Here is a 19,827-nt window from a genome sequence, read left to right as displayed (position 1 = left end):
CATTTAACCCTGTGACAGCAGAGAATTTGGGCACAGGGATTGTGGTGGCAGTTTTCAGGCAGGTAGAGACCGTGGCTTGCTGCAGTGAATGGTTAAAGATGTTCGTGAATACTGCATCGTCTGATGGGCACATGATTTCATCGCCCTCCCTGGTACTCTGTCCAGTGCTGGTGCTGTACTCTTCTTGTAGGCCTCCCTGTCTCTTGACCTCAGTATCGAGTCCCTGGCCTGTAGTCGTGCTCTGATATTGGTGTTAAACCAGGGTTTTTGGGTGGTGTTTCCTTGTTGTTATATTGTCCATGCAGAAACTGATGTATGACAGCACAGAGGACGTGTGGAGCTCAATGTCTGGCTCCCTTATGGTGTCCTCAAAACAGTCCTGCTAAGATAGTGGGGGCTCCAGCACTGCACTGGCTTGTACTGTGACTTGGACCTGCAAATGAGGGGCTTGTAAGCTGGTGTCAACAACAGGAAAAGATGGTCTCAGTGTCTGAGGTGAGGGAAGAGAGGGGTCCAGCTTCGGGTCTCGGCAGGGCGACTTCCCCGTCAGTCCGGACATCTCCTCGGAAGCGGTGCGGAAGGTCCGGGTGGTCAAGCAGGAGTCCGGCGGGCTGGGGATCAGTATTAAAGGGGGCCGGGAGAACCGCATGCCCATCCTCATCTCCAAGATCTTCCCAGGACTCGCTGCTGAGCTCTGCGGGTTGGGGACGCAATCCTGTCGGTCAACAGGAATGACCTCCGCAAAATGACGCATGACCTGGTAGTGCAGGTGCTGAAGAAAAGCCGGCAGAGAGGTGACGCTGGAGGTGAAGTAAATTTGGGAAGTTTCTCTGTTGTTTAAGAAGCCATCCCTGGTGACTGATCCGCCATGGGACAACGTTCGCCCACAGTCGCTGAGCTACAGTGGCAGCGACGACTCTGGCTCAACCAAACATGGCAGCTCCTTGTCCTCTTCAAAAGACAGCATACTGTGGTTCTTCACTGTAAAGATGGACCCACTGCCCACTCCTGGAATAGCAGAATTGTAACTTTGTAACTTTTTCTTTTATCTGCTACTCTGGGTTTTTAAATTTGAAAAACAAAAACCATCTGGATCGTATTGTAAATGAGTGCAACAAGATTGCTGGCGTTTCCTTAAACAACCTGCCATCTATATATAAACACAGATTAATTAAGAAGGCGAGGTTGATCCTGGACGATTACAGTCACCCCCTGTACCCTGAATTCACAATGCTTCCATCTGGTCGTAGAATTATGTCCAAGAAATGTAAGACCAATAGGTACAAGAACTCTTTTATTCCCACTGTTATTAGATTTTTAAACACTATCACATGAGTGGTTTTTAACTAGGTTTTCTTATTATTGAGTTATTATGTTTACTATGTGGTGAGTTTTCATGGTGAGTTTTTATGCCATATTTAAGATCATGTTATGTTTATGTATGTCCGAATGTATTCTACTACTGGCTGCACAACAAACTGCCCCTGGGGGGGGCTAATAAAGTCTACTTGATACTTAACACCTGACAACTGCATATATAACTTCCATTTTGTGCCTTACTCAATGGTTGCCACCTCCTTGTTGTACGTCAATTATGACGGACACTAGTGAATCAGAGAGGATCATGGGAAATCCGTGACGTCAGTGCAAGGCACCTATTGGTAGCCTAACTCCTATGTTCCTGTTCTCTACCTGTCTGTCAGACAACTGGATCTCTCAAAATAACGAACAGATTTCAATAAATATTAATGGTAAGACGGACTCTGGCTTAAGGAGTAACCGGTTTAAATTTTGGTGCAGTTCTGGATCGAGGGGTCAGTAATGTGTTTCATCCTGACTGATTTGATATTGATCAGAGGGCAGAGCGAACCTTTTGTTATTGATCTTTCATTGTTACTCATTTGATCCAGCCATTACCATTTGATCATGACTTCTCTGACCTTGATCACGAAGCTGATCCACCCTTTGATCCTTGATCTTTAATCTTTGTTTGTGATTTTGATCTGTGATCATGATTCTCTTAATCCTAACTACAGGATCAAAGCAAGTAGCAGCACCTAGAATCAAGAGTTCAGCAATAAGGAACAAGGTGAGGATCCATACCATGGTTCTGATTCCTTTGATTATTTTAATAGGATCAAAGCAAGACAGACTTAAAAATACAACCTCTTTGCTGTGGTTAAAAGACTGAAAATCAGCCATCAGGATCATAGGTCATTCATCAACTGTATCTGCTCTCTTAAGTTCTCTCCAGTTTAAAAAGAAATTCTTCAGGTTATTGTAATCATTAGCTGCAGTTCCGGGACAAACACCAGTAAAAACCTAATTACAGTTATTTGGAACAGAGAACAGTATCAAGTGCTCATACTTAAGAAGTTACAAAAGTCGATGTTTGTCGTGACTCACAAGAGGATGATCTTCTGGTTGATGTCCGGTCTGAAGGGGAAGGGTGAGGGGAAGACGTGTGGGCTGTTTGGGCTGTCGGTGGAGTCCTGTGGAAGCCCCTCATCCAGCTGCTGCTGCCACGTGAGGAGAGTCTCAATGTCCACAAACTGAGAGCGAGCACCGAGAGGATCCATCCCCTCTACTGTCACAACACGTCACGCCGGACGCTCACGTATTCACACTGCAGTCAGAACAAAGGCACAAAGTTGGATTTATATGCAGTGGGTTTTTTTTATAACATATATGACTGTCAAAGTACATAAACACATGTGTGTAGCAACCACAGCTGTGCAGCTGAAACTGGGTTTTCTTTCACCAAAATATTAAATCTAGGCTTGCATCTCAGCTGTACCTTTTGTCAAATTGTAACTGAACTTTGAGAGCTTCTTTTAAGAAAATCCTCCTCTGTACCACTTCATCATGAAGCTGTGTAACTGAGGATACAAAATGCAAAACATGAACTATGCACAATTTATCTAATCACAGCCGCAGAAGCCTGTAACTTCTTCTGGGTTGTCTGGGTGTCTTGATGGCTTTCCTCACTCTTCTTCTCCTTGCACAGTCACTCAGTTTTTGTGAACTGTCTACTCCACACAGATTTACTACAGAGTGTCATACTGTTTGTATTTCTTCATAACTGACGTAAATAAAGTTCAAGACATATTCAGTGATTTGGAAATGTTCATGTATCCATCCCCTGACTTGTCTGAAGAAAACTGGCAATTAAACTGATTATTTGCAGGTATTATACCAAAGAGGCTGATTACTTATGCGACCCATCATCTTGGCTTTTATATTTTTAATTAATTTATATCAAGTTGTAGAGATTTACTTTCAGTGTCAGTCTAAGGAAGATAATTTAGAAATTTTATATTGAGAAGCCTGTTTTACTTTTTGTATTTCAAATGCCATAAATTAAAATGTGTGAAATACTAAGGGGTATGAATACTTTTGCAAGGCACTGTAGAAGAAAAACTCTGGAATGGCTCCCTTCAGTTAAACCAGCTCAGCTCCCTAAGCAGTTAAACCAAAGTATTTGTTTCAAATGTAACATTTTTGTAAAGCACTTAAACTTTGGTTCTGCATTTTTGCTACATATCACCACAATGTGGTGCAAGCAGTTTGTGCACGTGGGCGCCAAGACCATCCACCTTCAACACTGCATCAATGCTAAATGTTGCACAACAGAATAAAATGGAAGCTCTACATTTAAAGAGTATCAATAAAATTGACACAAACAAGATTTTTATGGAATATAAACAGCAATTTGGGCAGCATGGTGGACTTGTGGTTAGCACTGCTGCTTCGCAGAAAAAGGTAGAGGGATTGTTTCTGACCATTCTGCGTGGAGTTTGTGTGTTCTCCCCGTGTTTACGTGGGTTCCCGTGGATCCTCCGGTTTCATCTCACATCCAAAGACATGCAGGTTGAGTGAACTGGACAGTTTAAAGTGACCACAGGTGTGAATGTGTTTGTGGCCCTACAACAAAGTTCTCCCACTTAGAAATCATGGAGGGGTCTGAAATTTTCATCTTAGGTGCATATCCACTGTGAGAGACATAATCTAAAAAAACAAAAAATCCGGAAATCACAATGTATGATTTTTTTAATAATTTATTTGTATGTTACTGCTGCAAATAAGTATTTGAACACCTGTGAAAATCAGTGTTAATATTTGGTACAGTAGCCTTTGTTTGCAATCACAGAGGTCAAACGTTTCCTGTAGTTTTTCACCAGGTTTGCACACACTGCAGCAGGGATTTTGGTCCACTCCTCCATACAGATCTTCTCTAGATCTTTCAGGTTTGGAGTTTCAGCTCCCTCCAAAGATTTTTTATTGAGTTCAGGTCTGGAGACTGGCCAGGCCACTCCAGGACCTTGAAATGCTTCTTACGGAGCCCCTCCTTAGTTGCCCTGGCTGTGTGTTTGGGGTCATTGTCATGCTGGAAGACCCAGCCACAACCCATCTTCAATGCTCTTACTGAGGGAAGAGGTTGTTTGCTAAACTCTCCCAATACATGACCCCATCCATCCTCCCTTCAATATGGTGCAGTCATCCTGTCCCCTTTGCAGAACAGCACGCAGAGAGTATGATGTTTCCACCCCCATGCTTCACGGTTGGGATGGTTTTCTTGGGGTTGTTCTCATCCTCTAAACATGGTAAGTGGAGTTGATTCCAAAAAGCTCTATTCTGGTCTCATCTGACCACATGACCATCTCCCATGCCTCCTCTGGATCATCCAGATGATCACTGGTGAACTTCAAGCGGGCCTGGAGATGTGCTGGTTTGAGCAGGGGGACTTTGCTTCCCTGCAGGATTTTAAACCATGACAGCATCATGTGTTACTAATGTAATCTTTGTGACTGTGGTCCCAGCTCTCTTCAGGTCATTGACCAGGTCCTCCTGTGTAGTTCTGAGCTTTCTCAGAATCATCCTTAGCCCACAAAGTGAGATCTTGCATGGAATCCCAGACCGAGAGAGATTGACAGTCATCTTGTGTTTCTTCCTCTTTCTAATAAATAATCATAACGTCTGTGTTCTACTCCACTTGAAACACATAAAACATCAGGTATGTTAGGTGGCAGCGAGTCATTACCATATATTCCACAAGTCTTTTTTTTTTACTAGTTTGTGAGGCCATATGACTTATACTCCGGTGTGACTTATATACCGAAAATTCACAAGCTTGTTATTAATAATAGTAATAATGACTATTTATATATAACTTTCACAAGAATCAAAAGCATTAACAAAATAAACTCCAATAATAAAAGAATAAATGCCAATAACAAAAAATACACCACAACAATGCACACAAATTGCAAATTAAAGCGCTCATAACACACAAAAAGGTGTGCCATATAGTCATGTTCAATTTATTCTCCGGTGCGACTTAAACCATGACAGCATCATGTGTTACTAATGTAATCTTTGTGACTGTGGTCCCAGCTCTCTTCAGGTCATTGACCAGGTCCTCCTGTGTAGTTCTGAGCTTTCTCAGAATCATCCTTAGCCCACAAAGTGAGATCTTGCATGGAATCCCAGACCGAGAGAGATTGACAGTCATCTTGTGTTTCTTCCTCTTTCTAATAAATAATCATAACGTCTGTGTTCTACTCCACTTGAAACACATAAAACATCAGGTATGTTAGGTGGCAGCGAGTCATTACCATATATTCCACAAGTCTTTTTTTTTTACTAGTTTGTGAGGCCATATGACTTATACTCCGGTGTGACTTATATACCGAAAATTCACAAGCTTGTTATTAATAATAGTAATAATGACTATTTATATATAACTTTCACAAGAATCAAAAGCATTAACAAAATAAACTCCAATAATAAAAGAATAAATGCCAATAACAAAAAATACACCACAACAATGCACACAAATTGCAAATTAAAGCGCTCATAACACACAAAAAGGTGTGCCATATAGTCATGTTCAATTTATTCTCCGGTGCGACTTAAACTCCAGAATAAACAGTAATCAATGATCCTCTGGAACAGGCAAAATGGTGAACAACTCATGTAAACACGATAATCTAAATACTGTCTTATTGAGAATAAGATCAGGATTTAGATGATTGCTGTCCACATTAAAACAGAAACAAAGTATTAGATAGTCAGTCTACAATTCCTACTTAATGAAATATTACAAGAAAGACGACACACTTTTTCTGCACAAGTATAAGAGAGATTTTAAAACGGCTGTGGCTATTTTTACGTGGCTTCCAGTTGCCCATGTGCACATCTGGAGAACCTTCAACTTATAATGCTTCACTTTCTAAACAACAAAAACACTTCATCATCCTACCACCAAGAAATATACAAACAATGGAGTTCAACAAACTTAATGCTAACCCTGACAACAACTCAAAGATTTTTCGATAAATTTTCAAAAGACAAAAAAAAAAAAAAAAAAAAAAAAAAAAAAATCGCAAGTTAGGAAGTTGCAAGATGTGTGTATGTAACTGGAAATCAAGTAAAAAAAAAAAAAAAAAAAAAAGCCCATAGGTGTTCATTTACAGTCGCTAGTTAAAAAAAATAGCCACCACATTTATTTAAAAAAGAAAGGTTTCGTGTTCAGCCGTGATCACATTAGCTACAAGCAACAGCAAGCGACAGAGGCAAAGTGACGTCTTGTCATTCATTTTCAATCAGAGCGGCCATTTTGCAGCAACAAGAAACAATGGTCACTACGCCATTAGCTAGGTGGGGCCAAAACAGACCCGAAGTCTATTTTATGCAAATACTGAGTGACACAACATGGCAACTGCCAATCAGAGTGATCTGTCAGTGTAGTGTCAGCTGGTAGGTCGCTCAAACAAAATAACACAAGACGGTTTCGGTATAAATCTGTTTATGTGTTTTGTAAAAGTTAGTGAGAAATAAAACACTTCCAAATGCTTCTAAAAATGCTGTTTTTGTAACCTAATAACACCTCTGAAGGGATTTACAGGACATCTTACTAAAGCACCGTCACATATAGCAAGAATGTGCAGGAACCAGGCCGAAACGGCAAATACTGCCATAATCGGACACAGTCGGGAGGGAAAGAGACATGGTCAGCAGTGTCAGAATGTATCTCATCCACACCTGCACAATGGCATCCAAAGAGCATTTAGACAACAGTTAGAAGACAGACTGCTGTCAGACGGCCATAAAAGGCGCTGAAGACTGTCCGATGTCCAAACGTCTGGATGGCAAACACGGGACCGGAGTGGGAGACAGTGCTGTGTTCCTCACAGTCCCTCCCGGTACTGGACACCAGAGTACAAACCAACGTATGGGCCGGACTCACGCCATGTGTGTGAAAGCTAAGATGTATATTACAGCAGTGAGATCTGTTCAGCTCCATGCCTGATGCATTACTGCCCATGTGACTACAGAGAGGCGCAACGGCACACAGTGCTTTTGGTTTGATAGTGCGCTGTTCACATTCACTCTATATGATGAATGTGTGCCACATACATGTTATTAGATTTCAACCTTTCCTTTGCCCTCCCTGGCCGGGGTCCTGTAGAAGTGGCGATATGTGGCACAACATGCCGGCAGGCATTGCTGTGACCAATCGATCTCAGAGCTCAATCAAGAATTTGTAGACTGTGACCAGATGATGCAAAAACTGCACATAGACCGCCATCAGATGTGCATCCCATTTTGATGGCACCAAGAGTGTTGTGAACATGTGCAACACACTCGGGACAGCTGAGCGAATGGGATCAAATATCGGTACCTGATCAAATATAGGTATGTGATAAAAAATTCAAGTTAAAGGAATTGTAACAGAAACTGTGTGGTTGGAAAGAGCCTATAGAGACCTTCAAAATGGTGTTTGAATATTTGTTCTATGTCACATACAAAGAAAGGTATGAGCATTTGAAGACTATTTCGCCTTGTCCACCGTCTTGCCGACATCGGTGTTGCGGCTCATAAAAATATGCAGGTGAACGCTGCGATCACCACCAAACTTCACAGCAAAGTACATAATCACATGAATTAAATGTTCTATATTATTTGAAAACCGATCTTACTCACCTTTACAAGCTAATGTTAGACCCAATTTTCCAATTCCATTTTCAATTTTTCTTTTCAGATCAAGACCTGCAGCTCTGTGACGCACGTCACAGAAATCTAAAACAAGTCATTTCAGACCTACATTTTACAGTTTTTTTTTTTAACGTGCAGACCATTACGAAACTTTAAAGCTTTCTTAAACATTAATGTCCAACCATATTTAATAAGCAGATAAAAAACAATTCTCCACATGAGCCTTTTAACACAAAATTAAAACTTACAAATAAGCATTAGCATAATGGCCCCACAGTGAAACAGTCGATAAATTATATATTTTTTATTTTCGGCCTCATTAAAATAAAAAAAAACATTTGGGAGAAGCGTCGCCTGGAATTCTGTACTTTAACCACTTTGAAAATCAGCAGTGTCACATACCGAACTGGATGGTTCTCCACGCCAAAAAAAAAACCTGACGCAATAACTTGTGCAGTCAAGAACCAGTGGCCTTCCACAGACTACTCATACTGTCCCTGACAGTCACCAAAAAACGATCAAAAACCAGTTTAAGGTGCCAATTGGATGGATTTAATTGTTGAACATTTAGCCAGTATGCTAAGCAGTCCAGTTTGGCTGCATCAAACTACAACTCGTGAGCAGCCGGCTGGCGTAGACTCTCCATTTCAAAATAAATTCACTTTTGCCGACTCCTCGTTTAGAAACAACAAACGTAATTTTCAAATGATTGCATTTAAAATAATAATAATAAAATCAATAAATGTTAAAAGAGATGTATAACAAGAAAAAAATCTTAATTTTATAGCAAGTTTTGAAGAAAGAGTGTAAAGGAGAATTTATACTTTCTTTGTATCAGATGTGTTTATGATTTTTTTTTTTTTTTGTTATATTTTATAGTCCACCGGTGCATTCTATTTATATTGTGTGTAAAAACCTTTTCTGCAACCGATTATTTTCAATATTTTAGCATAAATCTGTACTAACATTAAAATTTGTGTTTTGCGCATAATTACATACATATGTGTGTATGGCGAGTTACAGGCACAATATATAGCCAACCCAACAGTATAAACTAGTAACAGAACAAAAAACATACAACTAAATTTGCAAGTAAAGAAGACAATTTTTACAAAAATCAACAATAGAATATTTCTTCATCTTGAAATTAGCTAACACAATGTAATAACTTCAACACTAAGCAGCAAATGTGAATTGATCCCACATTCAGCTACACAATAAATAATCACTGTCAACACGAAGCAATATGACCTGTGACGCGTTAAATGCGATTTTATTTTTTTATTTATTTTTTTTTACCAGTATCAACACTTGTGCAGTACATTTCCTGTGTTTTTTTTTTTCGTCTAACTTGACAGTGCTGCTCAATTATCAGATGATGCCTGATCACACTCAAAGCACTTCCGGTTTGGTCAACTCACTTTGTTTTGCCTTCCGAGACAAAAGCAATGGATTAGACGAGCTTCATGATGTAAAGTATATCTTGACTTCACACAACTTTGTGTAACGGGCTGTATCTTTTTTAATACTACTGATTTGGAGTTTTCTGACATGTCTTCTTTTTCATCTTTTTTTTTTTTGTTTTTGCTGGCACAGTTTATTGAGTGGTGTCTCTTTTCTTGTTGAGCGAGTTATTCTACGTTTGATTAGCTTGGTCTGAGTCATCATCAGGTCTGGGAACATAGACGTAGGTTTGCTAGTAGCAACCGCGTTTTTGGAGGTAAGTTATTAAATTTAACAAACTTGGAGAGTAGGTCATTGAATGTGTGGAGGGACGTTTGATATACATGCACAACATACCACTGTAGTTGATTTGATAAACTTAATGTACGTATACATAGCACCACGTGGGTTCAGTAACAGCCGTGGTTGGGTTTGCTCGATTTGTTGCATCTTTGTAGCAGAGCGGGCGGGTTTGTATATTTTTCCCGTTTAAAATTTTACTCCGAAGCCGTCTGGCTATTTAGTAGATCAAATCAATCACACCTCTGGCTTGTTTTGCTAGCATTTTTCCTCTTAATTGCATATATTTCTTTTATTTGCAGCGAAAGATCTTATTAAATTATGAATTACGCTGTTAGAGAATTGTAATTATGTAGCACTAAAGTCAGGAGGTGGCTAATGTTGGAATACATTAATGTTGGTAATTTGGTTGATTAATTGTCTAATAATAAAAATAATTATATATTGAGCAAAATGCCAAACCTCTGATTTGAACCTCTATTAAATTATTGGTCATTGAATGTCTAAATATTTAAGAGTTGTAATTATGTATCACTAAAGTCAGGAGGTGGCTAAGTATTTTTTTATTTATTTATTTTTTGGTAGTCAGAACTTTGTTGTCAGTGTTGGAAAACATTAATCATGTTGATAATTTGCTTGATTGATTGATTGTCTAATAATAAATAATAATTATATATTGCGCAAAAATGCCAAACCTCTGATTTCAACCTGTAGTAAATTATTGGTCAGTAAATGTCTAATTGTTGGTTGGAATGTAAAATAGCATTTTGAAGTTTGGCCCCATTAAAATATATATATATATTAGTTTATCATCTCAACCGCATGCAGAAATTGGCCCACATCAATTTTTTATTTTTTTGACCGAATTTCATTGATGGCGGTACAGCTGGTGCAAGAACCAGCATGTTTGCCAGGTGGCAAGTATGCTTTGGTCGAAGACGGCTGAAGTTTGCTGACCCAGCCTGGTCTCACAGTCAGAATGGTCACACCGTCTGATTGGTCCGCCCTGCCTTCACTATGCATGCGTCATTTCGGAGTGTCAGCAGTGATTCACTGATTATTACCTTGTTTCTGCTTAACGCTGCACTCCAGTCATCATCTATCTCAGCGACAGATCTCTGAAGCTTTTGTACAACAGTCATTTCCACATAAATTCAGCAATATTTAATAATAAAAGACGGGGGAGCGATCAGATCACAACACCAGAAGGTCTGAGACGGACTCTCTGGGTCTGACTCTACCGATCAAAGGGACTAATGTTATTATTAACCATCGGATGACAAAGTAAAACCTCTTAAATCATTCTAAAGTTAGTTTGAAGCAGAAATGAGGTGGTAATCGCTGAATCGCTGCCAACTTTCTGAAATGACACATGCGCAGTGAAGGCAGGGGGACAGATCAGACTGCGACACCAGAACTTGCTGCTTGTTGCCACTAACAACCACACACAGGAGGATGATGCCATTTATCGTGATACAGATTGCCGATAAGGCTAAGAAGCTGAAGCCATGGTACAAGGTGAGCGGTCCCCCTGAGGCGACCATGAGCAATATTTACAGCCAGTATGCATGTGGTATGCTGGACAATGGAGGTAGCTTGGACGCCACGTACAACGGTTAAAGTTTACTGCATTGTTTATCTGTTTCCAAGTGAAATAAAAATCGGCCTTCCCGCATCACTTTTTTATAATGTCAAGTATAATAAACTGTTTTTTTGTTTTTTTTTAAAGGGGCCTTAATCTTCTTTGGCTCCTTGGAAAGTGTATTGGCATTTTGTATTTTTGAGTAGGAACAGTGCCAGTGAACATGGTTGGTGGTCATTAATGTATTGGATGTGATACAAACGGTGAGCTTTTTGTTGTGACGAATCAGAGCAGTACCCATTATTTTGTTTGGTTGATACTATTTTCATGGTGCCATGTAAAATAGGAAGTTCGCCTGTTGTCATAGTACGGTGGGTTGAACCAATCAGATGCAAGCAGGCTGGCTGTGACATTTCCGTTTCACCTGACCTCATTTCACACAGTAAGTCGACGGAGGGTGAACATTAATTTTCAGCTGCGGTTAGAATTAAATCGAGTCAAAAGGCAGAAGAAGCATTTTCATCAACTCATTTAGGATGAATGAAACCAGATTTTCTAAATCCGTGTACGTTTCCCCCTCACCACATCTCATATGTGTGGTGTAGGAGTGAGCAGGTGCCGAGTTCTGTATGCAGATATAAGACTTACAAGTACAAGATCTCAGTTTACAGTTTGATTTCCATCAATTTATAGTTGCTCTCCGTCAGAAATGGATTTGCTGCTCGGTATGTGAAGCATGCATTAGCTCAGTCTGACTCTTATGAAGCATTGGTTCATATTGCTTCACACACAGGAATCAGAGAGAGCGACTTGTGACATAATGTCCTAAGTGGTAAATAAAAATGAAATGCTAGCCAGAGAGTAAAGTCATTGAACACCTGTCCGCTGTGGCTCAGTGTCTGAAGCATGCTGTTTTACGTCCGCGCTGTGCTCTCTCGGTCGCTCTCCGTCAACTGACAAGCTGAGATGAGGTCAGTTGAAACTGTACTGGAAATGCATCACAGCTGCGGCCAGGATGCTTGCCATCTAATTGGCTGATGTGAACCCACTGTGAAAACAGGCAGGCTTCATAGTTACATGGCACTGTGGAAATAGTCACTCCGTACATTTTTAGTCTCACAAATCCTCCCTGATGTTCTCATGTTACAGGATCAGTGTCACCTAGGGGCTCCTGGTCATGGGTTTGACCAAGCAGTATCTGCGCTACATTGCCAGTGCAGTGTTTGGAGTCATCAGCAGTCAGAAGGCAAACATCTCGTACGTTACTCTCCGTGGAGGTGAGAGGGGACGCTATGTTGCCGTGGCAGCGTGCGAGCATGTGTTTATCTGGGATGTCCGGAAAGCAGAAAAGGTGAGATTAAAGCTTAGCAATGAGAGTGGAATAAGACATTACTGAATCTTTTGGCTGAGGTGGTCAGTGATCATGTGTTTTCCTGTTTGTCCATTTTAGATTATGATCCTACAGGGACAGAAACATGAAGTCACCTTCTTGTGCCCCTCATCTGACGGCGTTCATATCGCTGTAGGTTATGAGGATGGCGCCGTGCGGATCTTTAGTCTGCTGAATGGTGAGAGCAATGTGTCCTTCAACGGCCACAAGTCTGCTGTCACCATGATACGCTATGACACGCTGGGAGCGCGGCTCGTCACCGGGTCCAAGGTAACCTGTTTAATTTTGAATTGATGAATGGTTTGTATTCTTACTTTGTGAGTTGTGTCTGCTTGTGATAGAAGTGGTCCACTTCTGGAGTGATCACTCCAGAAATAAGAATCACTTGACTTGAACATATCCTATTTGTGGTGGCGAATTTTGAAAGCATATCATTGTCTTGTGTTCCTGTTTCAGGACACTGATGTGATCGTGTGGGACATTATCAATGAGTGTGGGCTATACAGGCTGAAAGGCCACAAAGACGTCATCACACAAGCTCTGTTCCTCAGAGACAAGAACCTCGTGGTCACAAGGTAACTCGTTACCAATGTCTGCATGATAGCTGGTTTAAAAGAAACAAACAAAACAAAACATTCTGTTGTTTCAACTAACATTGGTGTCAACCTGACTCCAGAAAGGGCCAAGAGGGGAGCAGGTTTCTTTGTAGCCACCGACTCCACCAGGTGATTTCATTGGTAAACTCATGGCAGTGTTCTATACATTTTGACCCATCTACTGGATGGCAGTGTGAATGGTGCCCAGTTATATCACATGGTTGTTTCACAACTTAACAAACAGAATTTTCAGTTTTGAAAATGCCTTTTTTAACAAATTAAAAAAAGACATATTTTAGAAACTCATATTTATTTGTAAAAACCAACACACACGTTACAGTAACTTGTGTGTGTTGGTTTTTCATTAATCAATCAGTGATGAGGGGAGGCTCATTTTACCCATAATGCCTTTTGACATCTGTGTGTGTTAAATGTTCAAACCTTCGGAATTAGTGCATTATTTTAAAATTAAAAGATGTGTGTTATATTTTCACTTTGTAAACATGACAGAGTTGACATTAATGTAGTTATTCTATCTGGATTAATTTGATTTATAAATTAAAACCATAAGTCAAACATGCTTTCCTTTTCAGGACTTCAGCCTCATGTCTGGACCACTGTATGCTGTGAATGTAAATTACTTTTTTTTGTTTGTTTGTAGCAGCCTGGCAGCCAGGCTCCTTCTGCTGGGGTAGAGTTGAGCTCAGTTCCTCTCAGCTGCCTGACTGCTGCAAAATACGTAGCAGACAGGAACCAATATGTATGATTTTTAGGGTTTACAAATGTTTTTCACCATTACTAACTACCATGTGGCTGAAGCATGTAATTTTTTTCTCCCCAATACAGTTTTTAGTTCAGTCTTTTACACCACATGATCAATGTAGCCTCCTCATCCGAAGTTTCCTAAGAAACAAATCATTTGTCTCCAGTTTTCCAGAAAATCACAGAGCAAATTCAAGTCTCCTTGCCATTTGCTGGGAGTTAGTTTGCTCTGAGACTGAATTTTGTCTGGAAAGAGATGCAAGTCAGCCCTTAGGATGCATTGCACAGACCTCAACGATTTTGGTTCTCTGAATTAGGGTCAGCTGTGGGATTTTTCCTGGACTTGAATGTCTTGCAGAACAAACTTTATGGTTCCTGAAATGAGAAAGACACCATTATTTCCCAGTAAAACCATTTCCTGGTGTTCATATTTCAGAGTCCTTTTGAGTACATTTTTGAGCCACCCTGTGTGTGTGTGTGTGTGTGTGTGTGTGTGTGTGTGTGTGTGTATGTATGTATATATATGTATGTGTATATATATATATATATATATATATATATATATATATATACACTGAATGAAAATATAGATGCAACACTTTTCTTTTTGCTCCCATTTTTCATGAGCTGAACTCAAAGATCGAAAACATTTTCTATATGCACAAATTATTGCACAGTGCAGTGTAGTAATCTTACTGTATTTATTTAATTGAATTTCAGCATCTTGTGTTTTTATAACTGCACAGGGCTGTATCACAATTTCATCTGAAATTTAACAGTAAATCCCTAAAGTCCCTTCACGTCCTGGTGAATGTGAGACATTTGTCGTTACGTTACATTACAAACATATTACAAATTTGTAAAGTGCTTTGAACATCTGATGCGGATGGAAAAGCGGTGTATATAGATGCCGTTCATTTAAAGTTTTTATGTTTTTTTTTTTTTTTTTTTGTTTTTTTTTTTACTGAACAAAGCTACATGCATAAGCATTTAATCCCTATATATTGATAATTTGCATAATCAGTTTTTGCTGCTCGGGTGCATTCAGTCTTGTAGAATAAGAACCTTATAAGATGTTTACACTGTACAGTGATCATTCTTTCAAAAAAAGAAACAGAAGAGTTTTGACAGAAAGAAATTGATTCTGCAGCATGTGCCTGTCTGACCATCATTTATGGCCATTGAGTGTATTACCACTCTGTTTCCTTTAAATTTTGTACGATATGGTTTTGTAAAATTTAGAAATCCTGATGTATAGGAAGATTACTTGAATACTATTTAAGATTGTTTCATGAGATGTGTCTCCTTTAAAAAGTTGCAAAGACAGTTTGTATTTCTCTATGCAGCTCCAAGGACAGTTTTGTGAAGTGGTGGGACCTCGACACACAGCACTGCTTCAAGACTATTGTGGGTCACCGCAGTGAGGTGAGTCACTCCTGTTCTTGAATTAATTACAACAGAGGAACGGAAATTTTAAGTGCTGTTTTTGCTAGCATTTAACTACCAGTTTTTTTTTTTGTTTGTTTGTTTGTTTTTTTTAACTTTGGGAGGTTCTGTGACTTGTATGCCGGTCTGAATTACATACCAAAAAAATCATGTGTTTGATGATATTAACTGTTTATATAGGAGTTTCACAGTAATCAAAGAACAAAATAAACTCCAGTAACAAAATAAATACCAATAATAAAAGTATACCTCAACAGTGCACAAGAATCCCCAATTAAAGAACTGATTAGAAAATAAAATTAACTCACTTTTTAATTGTAGTGTTTTCAAGGCTGTTGCCCAACAATTTGTGTGCACCTGAAGGTTTATTTTGTCCAGACAGCATCAAATTACATCTAGTATGTTGCCTATCATGTTTATTTCTCCATCTTGCACATTTTTTAAAAAATTTAACAGCCCTTATTATACACACCACAATCTCAGGGCATCCTTTATCAATCATTGTGCAACTGAGGATTTTTAATGGCAAAACTGACTCAAATAACATTCAATATGTTGTCCAGTACACTTAATTTGTTTGTTGTTTATTTTTGGAATTTGAAAGTCCTTATGTTAAGTAACAGCACAGGCTGTGATGTGCACATGTGCTACATTGAGTTCCTGTGTATTGTTAAATGTGTCCCCAGGAAAACATTGTGTTTTAAAAAGTGAGTTCCATATAGGGCTGAGTAGCAATCAAAAATTTTCGGTACCGGTACCAATATCGATACCTTCACTTCGATACCGGTTCCTGAACGATACTTTTTTCAATACCAATTTTATTTTATAATTTTATTATCAGCAACATTTTATTGAGTCTTAAAGTAAATAAATATGAAATTGGTTACTGGATCCTTGATCTCTGGACGTTTCCAACATTTGGAAATTGGTGTCATTTGATTTAAACAGTGATTCGCTTTGAAGTTATTAAGTCCGACCAGACTCTATCTTTCTAACTTGACTTGGCAGAGAGCGGTTCAGTGTTTGGACCTGTGCAAACGGAACGGAGGATGATTCTCATTTCTGTCTCGCAACAAGACAGGAGTCCCAGTTAGTGACTTTAATCCGCACAAAAGTGACTCACCATTGACATATTTTAATGGCTTTGAGAGCGGTTAAGAAGCGGATTTACCACTTCTGAAAAGCATTGAAGCAATGAACCAATGAAGCAGCTGATTGGAGAAATGCTTCCTTGGTTCATTGCTTCAATGTGGAGCCGTAACAGAAGCGGTCGATTAGAGACCCGCTGCAGGGTCTGCAATCAACATAAAGAAATGATCATTTTCCCGACAAACACCCTCAAAAACAACGGCCGCTCTGAAGGACCGATAAGGGAATCGTCAGGTCTTGATCACGTGATTAACCTCTGGGCACCAGAACTTGGCACCGAAAGATGAGACATGTTTTGATGCTCTGTACTACCGAAGCATTTCGGTCGGAGCCACAAAAGAACCGAAGTTCGGTACCCAGCCCTACTTCCATACCTAGAAAAAATGGTGTGACTTGTGTATGCATTTTTCCTTTTCAAGAGGCATTTCTTTGACAGGTTCACTTCAGACTCCATTGCAACTTATATGCTGGAAAACACAGTACATATAAATAATTTGAAGAAATGGTATTGTTCCTGCTACTAGTAACATTCTACCCCAGTAAAACCTACCGCATGGATGGGTGGTTGGCATGTAAACCAGCTTCACCACAAGTACTTAATGCTGCTGAGGAGGGTGGCATGACACCCAGAGGACAAAAAAAAAAAATGAACTGGTGAATGGCAAACGAGTGCCTTGTGAGTCATTGGTCTTTGTCCTTTTTTTTACGTGACGCAGTGGTAGCTGGATATTGTTTTCACTGGTGTGTGTGTGTGTATGTGGGTGGGGGGCAGGGTGGGGGGTAACTCAAAAACAGCTGCATGTATTTCTCTCAAACCTGGTGGGAATATTGCATGGGTAGATATCTAGAGGTGATTTCATTTTGGTGCAGTTTGGTCAAAGTGAAGGAAAACATGGTCTGAAAAATGCCCCCTTTTTTAATTTGGGGGGGGGGGGGGGCGTAATATCTCATCAACCAAGAAGTCTAGATGGATTATGTAAAGCATATATAGCATATATATATATATATATATATATTGATCAGCAAATTATTTGTGTTTAATTGGTATGAATGACGTCTCAATAAAGTCACATAGAAGCAGATGACCAAGGACTCACAGTTGATTCACACGACTGTAGCAGAGTTAACAAACGACAGTTAAAAAGTTACAGTGGTACATGATGATGATGATGATAATGATGATCACTGCATGCCCACTGGTGAATGACATGATGGGTGCTGGTTTGTCAGTTGCCAAGGGATAAATGTGCAACTTGCACTTAGTCATGAGATGTCAGGTGTTGGGATGCATGACATTAGTTTTCTACACAGAAAGCTACTGAAGAAGCTGTATCTTAAATTTTGACAAACATTTGGTAGCTAAGAACTCCATTTCTACCCCTTTGATATGGTCAAGAAGGCCTATTTAATGTGTGTGTGTGTGTGTGCATGTCAGGTGTGGGGTATGGTGCTGCTGAATCAAGACACCAGATTGCTAACAGGGTCAGCAGACAGTGAACTTCGTGCCTGGGACATCAACTATCTGCAGGAGGTGAGGAGATGAGCACCACACTGGTCATAATTACAGAGGTCCTAAGGGGTGATCCCACCTAGGATAACACAACCTGTGACACACCCCCAATGCAGTTTTTCCACGATGTACCCAGATATATTTGTCTCATAGACCTGTGTTGTAATTGGGTTGGAAGATTTAAAAGAATGCACACCACTAGTAGGACACTGTGGTGTGATTCAGATGGGACTGTGTGAAGATAAACTACTGATGAGTCCAGCTCTCTGTGAAGTGAGTTCTCATTTGCTGCTGAGTAAAAGGATGTTTTCTAAGATTCCAAATTGACAGATTTCTGACAGGTGGTTGATGGTTGCTGGAGTGCAGACCAAAAGCCAGTACTGGATTCTTATTAAGTCTCCTTATTAATAAACTTGAGTCGTGGTCATGTGCTAAGTTGGCAGTTCTGAGAAACTGATTGGGCAAGAAGGAGAGTAGTGAGGGAAGCGACAGAGACATCCATGAAAACCCTGAAGCCTTGTTCCCACCGAATAATAAAGCCATGACTAATGAGCCACATATGGATTTGCCAGAAATTTCAGTGGTTATTTGAATAATGATCCACGTATAAATATATTACGTATCTCCTACAAAGAAGCCTCTATGTGCCTCTAAGTACCTCACATGTACCAGGTATCAGCCTCTAATCAGCCACGACCGACCTCGATTGACTCGTGTCGCCGCATATGATCCACGTCAAGCTACATGTGATCCATGTTAGCACCATGTAACGCAACGTTGGTGCACGTTTAGGCACGGGTTTGGTCCAAACCTCCAGCCCTCCCACACTTGTCCCTTTAACCCTCTGGGGTCCAAGGGCATTTTTTGGGCAGTTCACTCGCCTGGCATAAATGTTTTATTATTGCTGTTAACAGCTCTCCCTGCATCCCACAATCAAGTTTTATGTCTCTTTTTTTCAGGACAACCTGTGCTTTCAGAATATATATGTTTTTGTTGTGTTTTATAAGTTTAATAAAGGTTTACAATCAAAAATAGGCAAGGAAAAAATAAAGCGAAAAATAATTTTCTACACACATTTATTCAAAACACACAGCAAACTATAATAAACAACTGTTTTGACACTTTATAAAGGTAATTTGAGGTCTTGTGTGAAAGACTGTACAACAAAAAGGTTCAAACAATAAACACAAATGCACATTTTGAACAATATATACAAAATGGTCTATGCGTTTTGTTGTCCATTGATATGGTAAACAGTGCTTTACGCAGAGAAAGCAAAAGAGTTATCCAGTAACATTCACATACAAACTAGTGGAGCAATCCTGATAGTTACACACTCTTTGTTTGAGCATGTGAGATTGTCATCAAAGGCTCTCTGTGTGCTCCTGCTTTCACTGATCGCTGTGCATAATGGCGCAGGGCACACTGAGTATGTACTAATAGTATGTAGTCATTGGACTACCCAGGGGGCTATTCAAACGGGCCAACTAGTAACATATCACTCCTGAAAATGATCTTTGGCTTTTCACGTGAGGTAAATCTGCCCTACGATTGGATTTTGGAAAACCATGTGACGGTGAACCAATTCTGATTGGACACTCACATTGCGCACGTCATCACACAGCTTCTATGAGGAGTACAAAGATGGCCG

General features: G+C 39.8%; 2 protein-coding genes across 2 annotated transcripts in view; one reads left to right on the top strand and one right to left on the bottom strand.

Moving 5' to 3' along the window:
* gdap2 (ganglioside induced differentiation associated protein 2) overlaps positions 1-8,616 on the bottom strand; it is a 74,126-nt gene extending 65,510 nt beyond the window's left edge. Inside the window, 2 exon segments of the mRNA XM_034186154.1 lie at positions 2,407-2,626; positions 8,401-8,616. Of these exon segments, the coding sequence (XP_034042045.1) occupies positions 2,407-2,579 (173 nt within the window). The 5' untranslated portion in view covers positions 2,580-2,626; positions 8,401-8,616.
* A 1,020-nt stretch (positions 8,617-9,636) lies between these two features.
* Positions 9,637-19,827, top strand: part of wdr3 (WD repeat domain 3) — a 51,214-nt gene continuing 41,023 nt past the window's right edge. The window contains exons 1-6 of the mRNA XM_034186152.1: positions 9,637-9,718; positions 12,473-12,674; positions 12,774-12,983; positions 13,170-13,288; positions 15,418-15,496; positions 18,102-18,197. Coding sequence (XP_034042043.1) covers positions 12,501-12,674; positions 12,774-12,983; positions 13,170-13,288; positions 15,418-15,496; positions 18,102-18,197 — 678 coding nt within the window. The 5' untranslated portion in view covers positions 9,637-9,718; positions 12,473-12,500. The remainder of the gene's footprint in view (positions 9,719-12,472; positions 12,675-12,773; positions 12,984-13,169; positions 13,289-15,417; positions 15,497-18,101; positions 18,198-19,827) is intronic.

The sequence above is a fragment of the Thalassophryne amazonica genome, chromosome 14 (assembly GCF_902500255.1).
Source record: "Thalassophryne amazonica chromosome 14, fThaAma1.1, whole genome shotgun sequence".
NCBI lineage: Eukaryota > Metazoa > Chordata > Actinopteri > Batrachoidiformes > Batrachoididae > Thalassophryne > Thalassophryne amazonica.
This window is presented reverse-complemented; position numbering and strand designations above follow the sequence as displayed.